This window comes from Amphibalanus amphitrite, unplaced genomic scaffold, assembly GCF_019059575.1.
Source record: "Amphibalanus amphitrite isolate SeventyFive unplaced genomic scaffold, NRLGWU_Aamphi_draft 000414F_arrow, whole genome shotgun sequence".
Classification (NCBI taxonomy): Eukaryota; Metazoa; Arthropoda; class Thecostraca; order Balanomorpha; family Balanidae; genus Amphibalanus; species Amphibalanus amphitrite.
In genome coordinates, this window is record NW_024881908.1 from 214,545 (window position 1) to 223,914 (window position 9,370).

Genomic DNA, 9,370 nt, shown 5'->3' on the forward strand with positions numbered 1-9,370 from the left:
CCTTATTCCCTAGCAGGTGGTCTGCTAGCTTCCTCACATCACTCCGTGTCGTCCTCCCATCAGCCGCCATGTTTGGTCCAATGACGTCATCATTCTGTGGTCAGGTACGCCATCACCCGGTTCTCCGAGTACGACCGGCGTCGGGAGCAGCTGCGCTCGCTAGCTTTGCCAGTGGGGAACGGAGTAAAACAGTCGTGAGTGGGATCTCCGTCCTGGGACAGTGGGGTGTGGAGGGTTACAGGCTGGGTGCGTGGCGTGTATCGTGCCTGGCTCCTTGGACGGGCAGCACGAGCACCCTGGTATTCCATCACCTGGTACTGAGAGGCATACAGAACCGGGCTCAGCAACGCTCTGGAGAGTGGAGACGGACCGCATCGTTAATCTACCTGTTACGGCCAGTGCACGCCGGGTCCGTGGCCAGATCGGCTATACTGGTCGCCTTTTGAACAGTCTTATGAGGCAGAGACCCGGTGTTTGGACCAATCACAACTCTGATTCGTGATAAATACCTTTTAGGTTGAGTTGTGTTATCCTAGGATGCGCTGTATCGACGAGTGTTTTATGTTGTGAGACCAATTTTATTCGCCTTCGGTTGTTTTACCGTTTTCGGCCATACTACAATTGGTGACAATGCCAATCAGTAGCCTTGGCTATCTCCAAGACACACCAGTGCATTTGACCGTTTTCTAGCTCTGCAGCTGACCAGGGTTTTATACATGATGACAAACCGATATCGAGCTATAATCTGTATTCGATTGCATGTGCAATATTCGCTGCTAAATCATGATGGCGCATGGCAATAGCTTGGACCTTGTTGGTCCATTGACTAGCTTTTTGACGACAATGTTACAATAGGCTGATAAAGTACCTAGGAAGTGTACGTTATTTGGCCTCGAATGAGCCCGGACTGCTTCCTGATTTGTCACACGATGTTGGAGGGACATGGTGCTGCTCAGGTGTCAGTAGCCAAAATACAGCATAATGGTTTTAGTACAACCTGGCATGTGAAGCCGTCTTGTGCAACATATCCTGTATACTCAGTCGGCTTTTATTTATCTTTGCGCACGTACTTGCTTATACTTATGTTTTAGGCAAAACAGACCGTCACACTTATTATTTTGGCCACAAATTTATCACTTAGGTGTGCATAGCTGTACTGCCAAATAAAGCTATATAATTTGAGCTACATTATTTTGACTTGTTTTGAGGTGCCGTGAACCAACTGACGGCTAAAACTTGTTTGTGGAGATCCGGCATTTCGTAATTTGACGTGTGTGTGTCCATTTTGCATATATTGTGTTTGTATGAAATCAGTTGCTGAGCGCTGGGATGCTACCTGTGGGGCGTGTGTTGTGTGTTGCTATTGATATTATTCAGCGTAGTTTTAGCTGAAGTGGACGGCTGGGGCTCAACCATTCCAGTTGAATTCGGCACTCGTGTGATTGACTGTATTGTGGAATGCACCCAGTGACAAGACCAGGGACTCACGCGCGATCCGATATTCTTACATCAATACAAGGTCATGATCGACAAGTGGTTATTTTCATCTGGTTGTTACTGGTCAGGTATCACCGGCATTCCCCCTTCTTATCAGCACACCTCGTGGCTCTATCGTCTATTGATTTCATATCACGTGACGTCATATTTTCACCGTGACGCCATCCCATCATCCCTCCGGTCAGAGGACGCCCGCCTCCTCCATCTCGTCTAGCAGCTCGAGCAGCAGCGTCTCCAGCTGTGTGTCTGAGGTGCGCACCGACATGGCCGCCACCAGTCGGTCTACCAGCTCCTGGGGTGTGGCGCCCTCCGGTGCTCCACTCGTGGCGTCTGACGGGGACGGCAAGGGGTGGTCAGAAGGGTGGGCCGGCTCTTACGAGGAGAGAAGAGAGCAGGGAGACTGAGAAATGAGAGGAGGGTTGGATACTTAAGCTCAATCACTAGGTAGCACTGAGCTACGATCAAAAGCCACAAGATGACAAGTGGAAAGAAGATATGGGCAATGATGACTCCTGAAAACCAATTCAGGGGGGGGGGGCTGATTATTACAGAGAATGTCACGTCGGCTGCTAAAAAGAACATTGCAGTGCATCACTTATCAAGAACTTGAGCTATGATGCTGTAATGAGACTTTTATCAAATATCAGCAGGTCCCATGCTATACCACTTAGTACTTACCGGCGTCAGCGAGCGGCAGCACCACGTCGAAGATAACCCTGATGAGGGCGGCCTTCATGGAGCTCCGGTAGTCGTCCCGCAGCCGCTCCCAGCTGCCGAGGCCCAGCTGGTCGGCGTTGAGGCCGGCTGCCTCCAGCGCCGCCACCAGCCGGCCGTGGAAGTGACGCAGCACGCCCTCTGTGTGCCGCCGCCGGAACTGCCGGTCCGTGTTGTTCACCAGAACGGAGAACAGATCCACCAGGAAGTTACCGAAGTGGCAGTGCTGCCAGTCGAGCAGCATGACGGCGTCAGGCGCGCCGTCCTTCTCAGACGGGTAGCGGAACATCATGTTAAGCTTCCAGAGGTCTCCGTGACAGATGGAGCGGAGCCGCCCGCCCGCGTGCATCCCTTCCACCATCAGCTCCCGCGCCGAGTCCAGCAGCGTCTCCAGCTTGGCGGCTGCGGCGCGCCGCTCCGGGTAGTGGCGCAGGAAGCCGATGTAGCCCAGCAGGCCGGCACGGATGAGGTCGACTTCCATCCGCGGCCCGGCCCACATGGAGCCGATGTTGAGCAGTGGATGACGCAGTAGTTCGGCCGGTGGACCACCACGCTGCTGAACCACCAGCCCGGCGGACACTACTTCAGCCAGAGCGGACACCACCAGTAGCACATGGTGCTCGTCCAGCCGACTGGCCGCCGCCGGCATGCGGTATCCTAGCGCGCGCAGGTCATCCATGGCCATAACGACACCTCCTCGGCCGTCCGTAGCTCCGTGGTAGTAGCGCGGCACTGCCAGTTCCCGACCCAGTGCAGACTCAAGCGCCGGCGCCAGCCGATCGTAAAACAGAATTTCACGCTCGTAACAGCGCGTGGCGAAGCAAAAGAACCGGCCGAACGGGTCGTCGTGCGGGAGTTTGACGATTAGCCTCCTCTCGTCCTCTTTCCGCTCTCCGTCAGCGGGATCGGCGTGTCGGGTGACGTGCACGGCGTACACAGCGGTGGCGTAGTTTGTCCCCGGCTCGGCACCGGCAGTCACCGAAAATTGCAACTTACCGGGGGTGGACGGGCCCGAGCGCCGGCTCAGCACAAACTCCAGCCATTCGACGGTGATGTCCTCTCGACCGGCGGGAATCAGAGCAGCCAGTGTGCCGTTTGGGTCGGCAGGATCGGGGTGATCTGTGGTGGTAGGGTTAGTCACTGAGTCACTGGAGTCAGGGAGGCCCATTGTGGGTGAGATGATTTTACGGGATGTGAGCGGGGCTCACTCAGTAGCAGGAACGGACAAAAATGGCTAACAAACCTCCAACGAGACAGTACCAACGGAGGACTGGGGGTGAAATGAGCAACTGGAGGAGTGAAGTCGGACCCCCTAACCTGATTGACGTCGCGAAGGGTCAGGCGGCACAGCTGGGCAGGTGGACGGTCAGGGGCGGACACAGCGAGGCATCCAGAGGACCCCGGAAAGCACATCCGCAGCTGGGTGATGAACAACGCCAGCCGTTCTTCCCAACCGACCGTTCTCCACCACCGTCACACAAGACCACCCTTCATCCATCCACGCCACTGCGTGGCGTGGATGGATAACAAATTGTTACGACTGGTACTTATAGCATTCGCCGTAACAAAAGTGCTACCACTGCCGCCTCTGAGTGATAGCCTTTCATTACCGTGATTACCCCGGACCAAGTGGCTCGATGTGAACGTAATCATTCAGATGCTCGTGAGCAGCACCCCCCTCGTTTGACGGCTCCGACAGCTGCTTCGGGCGCACGCATCGAAATGCACCGAAACCCTAACGGTTTATGTGGTATTAAGGGATGAATCAATGCAAAGCTCCCACAAAAAGCGCAACACATTTCATGGTTTTAAAATAAATTTATTGGTACGAAGGATCCATGGAAATATCAAAACATCTCAGCATCTCGCCGCAGTTGTGACAAAGCGCCGCATACGACTAAACGGTAGTTTTGGATATATACGGAGGATACTGATTACACAATGCCACATGCGCGTCGGTCGTGCGCGGTGCGGAGACAGCGGCTGACTCGTGCTCCCGGTTCTCTGCCTTCCTCCCTCCCTTCCTCTCTCTCTGTAGCTCGCCGGACTTGGAACAGGTCACAGCGGCACTGCGTGTAGCTGCAGCGCCTAAGCAGCGGACAGACAGCGCGAGCGGGCGGGGCGGGCAGCGCGCGAGCCACTAGCGCGGATACAGATACACGCGGTACGGGGCTGGAAGCGGCGGCCGCCGCGCGCACTCCCCGAATTATTGAATCAGAGCGCGGCCCCGGGCGGCGGCGGTGAAGGTGGCCGAGCGAGCCACGCACACAGCAGCGCCTACAACAGCCTACAGTGGTTCTTCTTCTTCTTCTTAACCTGCAACGACAGCGATGGCCGGTCAATGACTGGCCGAAGAGGTCCCAGCATTCTGATCACACGGACGAGACGAATGTCGGCGGTGTATCATACAACCGAGTCTATCCAGGCAATTTGAAAAGACAAAGTGCTATCAAAATTTCTGGATGAAAATAATGAACTGACGTGTCACGAAGAAAGCCAAACAATGTGAGCAATGGGCGTTCCCTACAACGTAACACAGCATACACGCTCAAATACGAATTAGGGTATGTTAAGATCCTGGAACCACCCCGACCCGTGAGATTCTGACCTGCAAGGCAGCTCTGGTGGCCGTCTCAAACACCTCTCGCACGCCCTCCTTGCTCTTGGCCGAGCACTCGAGGTAGGCGAAGGCGCTGATCTTTTCGGCCATGGTGCGGCCGTCCTCCGACTTCACCGGCTCCTGCTTCATCTTGCTCAGCTCCTTGATGGTGTTGGGGTCGTTCCTCAGGTCCTGCCGGCCAGCGCACACACGTCAGACCAGGTAAACGGGGAGTTCACCGGATAATATGTAATCAGCGGGGTGGGAAACATTCCACCGTGACTGTGACTGACCTGTCAAGACTAAGAAATTCTTATTCGAATATTCACATATCAACCAGGTTAACGCAGATGACAGGCTGCATTCTTTTTTACGCTTCCGAATCGGTACGCAAAGGAAACTGAAAATATACACTGAAACGTCTTGACTTTTAACGAAAGGTTATTCAATAATTTCACAACCAGACGATCGCATTGGTGAGCTATTCATAGTGTTAACAGCTCGTGCGTGTATCACCACACAATGAACACTTGTAACAACTCCCGTCCACGTTCCCACCTTTTTGTTTCCGACCAGAATGATGGGCACATTTGGGCAGAAGTGTTTAACCTCGGGTGTCCACTTTTCGGGTATGTTCTCCAGCGAGTCGGGTGAGTCGATTGAGAAACACATCAGGATGACGTCCGTGTCCGGGTAGGAGAGCGGCCGCAGCCGGTCGTAGTCCTCCTGTCCGGCCGTGTCCCACAGCGCCAGCTCCACCTGGTGGCGACACGGAGAACTGGCGTCACGGGCGGCCCACGGTACACACAGCGACGGTCACGGGCGGTGGTCCACGGCAGATACATAGCACTGGTCACGGTCGGTTCACGGTAAATACACCAGGTATGGGGGGTTACCATCTAGTACATACCATCAGCTGGTCATCTGCATGTGATTGAGTTGAACAATGTGGCTAGGGAATTCAATCAGGTGTGCAAAGTCATCAGATACCTACAATGATGCATTGCATGGTCATCAAAGTTCTACAATCTACACAGACTTTCGGACTAACACAGGAACACAGGAACAAAAAAAAAAAACGAGGATTAGCGCGGCAGCCGCAAATCAGAGCTGATTAACACTAGGCACAAACACCGAGCTTGACCGTAACTATACGTCCCGGGAGCAGCCGAGGGGCATCCGACCGTCCTGGGCGATACTCACTACCTACGTCAGCGACACGGACAGCTGGGAGAGTAAGACAGGAGACACAAAACCCCCCTCCGGATAAAGCCAATGACACCGGGCCCCAGAGCACGCACCTGTTTACTGTCGACCTCGATGTCGGCCACATAGTTTTCGAACACGGTCGGCACGTACACCTCGGGGAACTGGTCCTTGCTGAAGACGATCAACAGACATGTCTTTCCGCAGGCACCGTCGCCGACGATCACGAGCTTCTTACGAATGGCGGCCATCGCCTACAGCAGGAGGCTGCCCGGGCGCCAGGTGCGTGCCAGCCTGTTAAACAATCAGTACCATTAGACCAGGTTCCTACAATTAGACCAAATTGTTGTTGAACATCCATGTTCCAGATTAGACCATGTTCCATGTTCCTGTAGCAAGCACTGATGCAAAACTTCCATGCTGGTGGTGAGGTATAGGTATCAACATCACTGCACCTTTTTAGTGAATATCATTAATTAATTCATACTTGTTCCAAACAGCACTTCATTAAAAACATTTACCGACGCCCGACAGTAATCAAAACTCACAAAAATTCCTGCATAATCACCCAGATCCAACCTACTGCGCCATTTTAGTTAGCACCTATAAGTACCTGTGCTTCTGCTTCAAATACGTCCTACTGACCCACTGTTTTCTTTGACATCTTCAGCTAGATGTAACATGACCTCATGTGAAGGTACCAAAGAGTGGAATGACTCAGCTAGGCTTTGATTTAGGCTAAGGCAAGGTTAGGCTAGGTTTCAGTTCAGGTCAGCTTAGATCAGGTCAGGTTAGATCAGGTTAAGCTAGGTACGATTAGGTTAGATTTAGTACAAATTACATTGGTTGTTTCATGTTTGTCCACACTAGCATCTTAGAACACCTGTGATTGGCTGTAAAGCTATTGGCTAGTGATACTATTTTATATTCAGTTTTTTTTTTTAGATTAAGTACTCACGTAGTGAGCAATCTTCATTCACTGTTTATGCCTCCTTAAGTTTGTAAGCATGCCTGCCAATTTTGCTAAATATGGAAACTAATTACTAGTGTATATCAGCATATCACTGGAGATTAGCATAGTTCACACAAATTCAACCAATGTAAAGAAAAGGAACTGCAGCATGCTGAATAAAGTATATTGATAATCAACAGCACTGAATCATTTATGGAGCAACAATGCACCTATAATTTCACCAGAACAGTGTCTGTTTTCCATCAATAGGTAATCAATGCAATATGCATCACTTTTTGTGGTATTTGAGCTTCTTCAATCAGTAGGTAATTATGCATGCTTTTGCTGGTAACTGGCCATATAAGACACAGCTTTGAGCATTTTATTCCTCAAAGGGGCTGTATTAGTGATTGCACCTCATAAGCTACATTCCAGGTAGGTATGCAATGAGATATGCAGCAGTTATCAGTATGCACAGTGCTTCAAAAAATGCTTTTGCTAAAAGTTGTTGGCCAACAATGCACTCTGGATTCAGAACAAATAGGTACCACATCAGTAAACTACTGCAAAATCATATCCCTGTTCCTCTGTACAAAACCAATCTGCTTTATTGAGAGCATGCAGCCTGTTTCAGTGTTTCACTGTGAAATATTTTGAAATATTATTCCACGATGCTTGCACAATAGGCAATAGGCATCATTGGGCAAAACAAGGGGCACAGCTTCCAGAGTAAGATGTCACAGCAGAACATTTTGCCACAGAATGGCATGATGTATTTTTGTGATTCTGATTGTTTTGCTACTCAATATGGTGCACCAAGCCATTGAACTGTGGCATGTTTCTTCCTTGAGCAGATGTAATGGAAGATGCAATAATGTGAAAAAGGCAAGATGCCACCACACGGACACACAATACATTTAAGAAAACAATCACTGTGCTGTATTGTAGTGGTATTTGTGTGAAATCATTTCCTATTGATGATAATCAAATGTATATTGCTGCTCTGCAGAATACTCTGCACTCTGTATGGTGGACTGTGAAAACAGGGCACCTGGAGCAATTTGATCAAGGCTTCATGGCTTCAAGGATTCAAGGCTCATGAAATTCCCTGACACAAAGCATGTGATTATTAGCCTGTGGAAGGCACAGGAAGGAGGGGAATTTCTTAGTCATCATGTGACTAGACATGCCCTTGGGCGCCCTGTTTTCACTATCCACCCTCTGTAGGGACACCGGTGAAAACAGGGCGCTGGAGGGCATATTAGTCACGTGACATTTGGAACTTCTCCCCCTTCGTTGGCCTTCTACACGGTAAACGCTGGGTAAACGTCACGTGTGAATTTCACGAGCCTTGATCAAATCGCCCCAGGCGCCCTGTTTTCACCGTCGTCCCTCTGTAGGGGCATTTCACAGAATATCCTGCCATCACCATTTATGGTCTGTGACATCACCAAGATGGTGATGTTAGAGCTGTCTGCCAGGGTGGTGTTTCACTGTCACTGCCAGCGCATTTCGCTAGCTGACGTCACACTTGTGGTACCTAGTGTCAATGTTGGAACTATGGGCTTGTTGATGTTTCCATGGAAACCCAAATTGCCAAGTGTGCTGGCAGCATCAGTGAAACACCACCCAGCTGTGAAACAGGGTCATGATATTAAGACCTTATTCCGCCAATGCTTCGACGATCTCAGTGTGGAATTACCTACATGAAACCTATGACAATGAATCATCCATCTCAGAAGAGGCGAAAACGGCGCAACAAAAATAGGCGACCAACATAAACCGGAAGAATTCCGACACCGTCAAAACGTGTCTCATACAACGTTTTAATTTGATGTGATAAATTCAAACTCACCAGTTTCTATGAAGACCCGATAGAAACAAAAAAATATCGGCAATCCGACTCCCAAACAGTTCACAAAAGCCACACCTCAACAATCAAGGCTCATTTTCGGTTACCATCAGGTAGGTGCCGAAGGCATAAAAAGCCAGTGACGTCATTTCACAAGTGACGTCAATTGAAAACCTCTGTCGAGAAAATTCGATAAAACCATGTAGTTACGATTTGCTTCATAATTTTTTTGGCTTGTCTCTAGCTACAGTGCCTTATTTTACCTGACACAAGAAGTCTTAACATACAAAGTTCAATTAATTTTTCAATGAATTACGTCATATGCGGTGTCACCATTGAAAAGGCTGAAAAATCATTACATCATAAGATCTGCGGGATCGTCACAAGCTTGATACAAGTTTGGAATCAAGAGTTCCAATTTGCAGAGTCCCTAGCGGCGCTATGCGGAACTAGGTGATAATTTGTACAAAATCCCTATATTTAGAATCACAATGGCTTTAGTGTTTATGTACAAAAACAAGTTTTGCTTTCTATTTTAATCAAATGAAAC

General features: G+C 50.0%; 3 protein-coding genes across 5 annotated transcripts in view; 1 reads left to right on the forward strand and 2 right to left on the reverse strand.

Moving 5' to 3' along the window:
* LOC122390912 (ethanolamine kinase 1-like) overlaps positions 1–1,533 on the forward strand; it is a 31,665-nt gene extending 30,132 nt beyond the window's left edge. For both annotated transcript variants that reach the window (XM_043384365.1, XM_043384364.1), the window contains one exon: positions 105–1,533. In XM_043384365.1, the coding sequence (XP_043240300.1) occupies positions 105–198 (94 nt within the window). In that variant the 3' untranslated portion in view covers positions 199–1,533. The remainder of the gene's footprint in view (positions 1–104) is intronic.
* Positions 1,527–3,483, reverse strand: LOC122390913. Its single transcript, XM_043384366.1, has 2 exons — positions 2,176–3,483; positions 1,527–1,827 (listed from the first exon to the last, which is right to left on the reverse strand). Exons 1-2 carry the CDS (start codon positions 3,377–3,379, stop codon positions 1,679–1,681), a joined length of 1,353 nt encoding a protein of 450 aa, XP_043240301.1. The 5' UTR covers positions 3,380–3,483; the 3' UTR covers positions 1,527–1,678.
* Positions 3,484–4,014: 531 nt separating this feature from the next.
* On the reverse strand, positions 4,015–9,244 carry LOC122390903 (ras-like GTP-binding protein Rho1). 2 transcript variants are annotated; one of them, XM_043384351.1, is made up of 5 exons: positions 8,824–9,244; positions 6,112–6,310; positions 5,369–5,569; positions 4,820–5,002; positions 4,015–4,527 (listed from the first exon to the last, which is right to left on the reverse strand). In XM_043384351.1, the coding sequence occupies exons 2-5, from the start codon at positions 6,265–6,267 to the stop codon at positions 4,489–4,491; spliced, it is 579 nt and encodes a 192-aa protein (XP_043240286.1). In that variant the 5' UTR covers positions 6,268–6,310; positions 8,824–9,244; the 3' UTR covers positions 4,015–4,488. The 2 variants fall into 2 exon arrangements, with proteins under 2 accessions (XP_043240286.1, XP_043240287.1); XM_043384352.1 differs by having other exon boundaries at positions 9,180–9,238.
* Between the last annotated feature and the right edge of the window lie 126 nt (positions 9,245–9,370).

Coding starts and splice junctions, on each gene's coding strand:
- LOC122390913 (XM_043384366.1), bottom strand. CDS start 3,379: ATGGGCCTCCCTGACTCCAGTGACTCAGTGACTAACCCTACCACCACA. Junction 1,828..2,175: donor GCTGCCGCTCGCTGACGCCG/GTAAGTACTAAG, acceptor CGTCCCCGTCAG/ACGCCACGAGTGGAGCACCG.
- LOC122390903 (XM_043384351.1), bottom strand. CDS start 6,267: ATGGCCGCCATTCGTAAGAAGCTCGTGATCGTCGGCGACGGTGCCTGC. Junction 5,003..5,368: donor TTCTGGTCGGAAACAAAAAG/GTGGGAACGTGG, acceptor GCTGGCCGGCAG/GACCTGAGGAACGACCCCAA. Junction 4,528..4,819: donor CCACCAGAGCTGCCTTGCAG/GTCAGAATCTCA, acceptor CTGTCGTTGCAG/GTTAAGAAGAAGAAGAAGAA.